This window comes from Sinocyclocheilus anshuiensis, unplaced genomic scaffold (assembly GCF_001515605.1).
Source record: "Sinocyclocheilus anshuiensis isolate Anshui unplaced genomic scaffold, SAMN03320099.WGS_v1.1 scaffold1001, whole genome shotgun sequence".
Taxonomy (NCBI): Eukaryota; Metazoa; Chordata; class Actinopteri; order Cypriniformes; family Cyprinidae; genus Sinocyclocheilus; species Sinocyclocheilus anshuiensis.
Genome location: NW_015557116.1, coordinates 186,760 through 189,667, shown reverse-complemented (window position 1 = coordinate 189,667; position 2,908 = coordinate 186,760). Strand labels below are relative to the sequence as shown.

At 38.5% G+C, this 2,908-nt stretch overlaps 1 protein-coding gene across 1 annotated transcript in view; it reads right to left on the bottom strand.

Moving 5' to 3' along the window:
- Positions 1-1,002: 1,002 nt before the first annotated feature.
- The window catches only part of LOC107677745 (NACHT, LRR and PYD domains-containing protein 12-like), a 39,026-nt gene continuing 37,120 nt past the window's right edge, over positions 1,003-2,908 (bottom strand). The window contains exons 7-9 of the mRNA XM_016472763.1: positions 1,730-1,903; positions 1,567-1,647; positions 1,003-1,531 (exon numbers count right to left, since the gene is read on the bottom strand). Of these exons, the coding sequence (XP_016328249.1) occupies positions 1,048-1,531; positions 1,567-1,647; positions 1,730-1,903 (739 nt within the window). The 3' untranslated portion in view covers positions 1,003-1,047. The remainder of the gene's footprint in view (positions 1,532-1,566; positions 1,648-1,729; positions 1,904-2,908) is intronic.

The window sequence follows — 2,908 nt, the reverse complement described above, 5'->3', positions numbered from 1 at the left end:
GTACTGACTTCAATGGATTTAATTAAATTCCTTTGAACACGACTGCTCAAAACGGTCTAAATTTATGAAACCTACACATTCAAAACATTATTACTCTGAAATTTTCTATGTAAATGTTAAGTGTAAGTGAAATGTTAAGTACTGTAAGGTCTTTCATGACACTTCATATTCTGGGGTGTGAATTTGATAGATGCTTGATATAAAATAAATGGTGCTTTAAAAAGTCCTTGAAAGTCCTTGAATCTGGTGTTCATGAAAGAGTGGGAACCCTGCCTTTAAGAGTAGGGTTTTTCCACTACAGTGGTTCAGGCTGTGTAAATGCTGAAATTAATGTTATACTGTCTTACTGTATTGTTTATTTCTCATCTATTACAATCTTACAACAAATTCAAGATTATTTGTACAGAGATTTTCACAATACATCTGTTTTCAAAAGCAGCTTTACAGAAAATACTTGTTTCAGTGTTACAATTTAGGAAGTATTCTGTTATAAGCCAGAGATGGGTGTGTGAAGGTAATGTCCATAAGGCACTAATAAACAGCTATAATCTAATACACATTATGTGGTTACTTGACATCATGTATTCAATTAAGCAGACATCATAATTTACAATAAATATGACCTCATGACTTCTAAGCAAGCATTGATATTACTTTACTACTGATTCCTAGGTCAAGAAAAATTATTTGAAAGATGAATAATTTGTCTTATTTATAAATAGGCCTAAACATTTACTGTATTGTATTGTATTTACTACTGATTCCTAGGTCAAGAAAAATTATTTGAAAGATGAATCATTTGTCTTATTTATAAATAGGCCTAAACATTTACTGTATTGTATTGTATTGTGTGTGTGTGTGTGTGTGTGTGTGTGTGTGTCCGGTCACAGCTTTTTTACAGACTACAAAAATACATAAATACATAATAAAAAAAGGAGAACAAATTAACAAGAACAAAAGTAAATGGTGCTCAACTCCTTATATCATCCTCATAATTAACAGAGTCAAACCAAAGGTAAGCTGTCTCTGTTGTTGCGTACTGGCTTTTCAACCTGACAGAGACAATGAATCAAAAACTGTAAATCCAGCATAGAGAGGTTCGGTGAATGTGGATGTGAATGTGTGTAAGTGTGTGAGTGTGTGTGAGTCAGAGACTTTGTAGAGGGACAGAGTGCCAGCTGACACATCCACATACACTCCTACTCTCTTAGAGGAGTGTGAAGGGACACGTATGTCAATTGAACTAAGATTGTGCCAGACAGTAAATCTATTATTAATACATATCAAACTCCAGGAGTTTTTATTGTATCCAAACTCACAGGAACAACTTCCTCCTTTCCTTCTGATTCCTTTATATGTCACTGAGATAATAGCATTTCCACTCCATTCAGCCTCCCAGTAACAGCGTCCAGACAGACTCTCTCTACACAGAACCTGAGGACACCCATCAAATCTGTCTGGATGATCAGGATATGACTGATACTCTTCCACATGTGTCACCTTTCTTCTATTCTCAGACAGAACGAGATGATGTGTGTGTGTGAGTGTGTGTGTGTGTGTGTGTGTGTGTGTGTGTGTGTGGGTGGGTGTGTAGACATACATTTGTGTAGTCCTGCTGTAAGCCTCAACTCTCCTCCATGATCTACACTGTAAAACACACAGTGTCACATTCTGCAGATCTCATACAATCAGTAAACTCAAACAAGCACACACAGCAGTGTCAACATACTTGAGATTGTCCAGTGAGCATTTTGGATCCTCCAGATTTTTAGAGAGAAGCTTGACTCCTGAATCTCCTGGATGATTGTAGCTCAGATCTAGCTCTCTCAAGTGTGAGTTGTTTGAACTCAGAGCTGAAGACACATAACCACAGCCTTCCTCTGTCACCATACAGCCAGACAATCTACAATACAACACAGACAGCAACAGTCCAGATCGTCAATTAAAAGTACACAATGTAATTTTTTTTGTTCAAAATGTACAGAATTTATAAAAATTAGTGAGTACTTTATCAATCCATCTTCCAAAACTTGTTCTACTATGGCATGCCTATAATGAAGTTTTTATATTCAGACTATTTCTGATCGAGCAGGACACCAACCACTGCAGAGTAGCTCAGTAACTGCATGACTTGTTATATATATTGTGGTGATGTGATCAACCATTTTAGTTATTGGGGATGAAATGGTATGTTCCACGGGTATAAAAGGAGACTAGCCTGACATCTAACTAAGCGCATCATTCGGGGTCTCGGAAGTGATGTGATTTATTGGTGCGCCGTGTTTCTGTCCAGGAGTGTGGCTGAGGAGTAATACGGACACGTTGAGCGAATGTTTATTTTTGCGAGTCTTTAACATGAACGCCATCAAGTGTGCTGGGTGGCGTGAGTTATTATTCGCCGTGACATGGGGACCAGGAGGTGTTGCAGCAGGCTTTGTGGGCGCTGTTAGGCTTTGTGACCATTCTTGAGCCATATGGATTACTATCTGCATGCGGAAATGAATGCCTGAACCGAAAACGTTTCCGGACGGATTGGATTGGATTGTGTTTTATTCTCTCTGCAAGCTGCTCTCCTCGACCACTCTTCTGTCTTGTACCGGAATACGCATTTGTTGCAGTTGTGTATTTAACATTAACCCAATTGATTGACAATCTCATTTCAGAGAGCAAGGATCACCTCGACGACCGGAACAATAGCGCGTTCCCGGCCGGTGGTGGCGCGTTTAATTTAGTAGTTTCCAGCATTTGTTGCTCAGAGGATTTGAGGTGGGGTAACTACAGTGGCGAGAAGCTACGTGTTTGCCACTACTATGGTGTTTCATTGTGAATATTGCTGCTATTTTGTATTTTTGTTCTTTTTGTTTGGTTGTTTGGAAATTGTTGTATTTGTGCTTTGCATGTTTGTTTT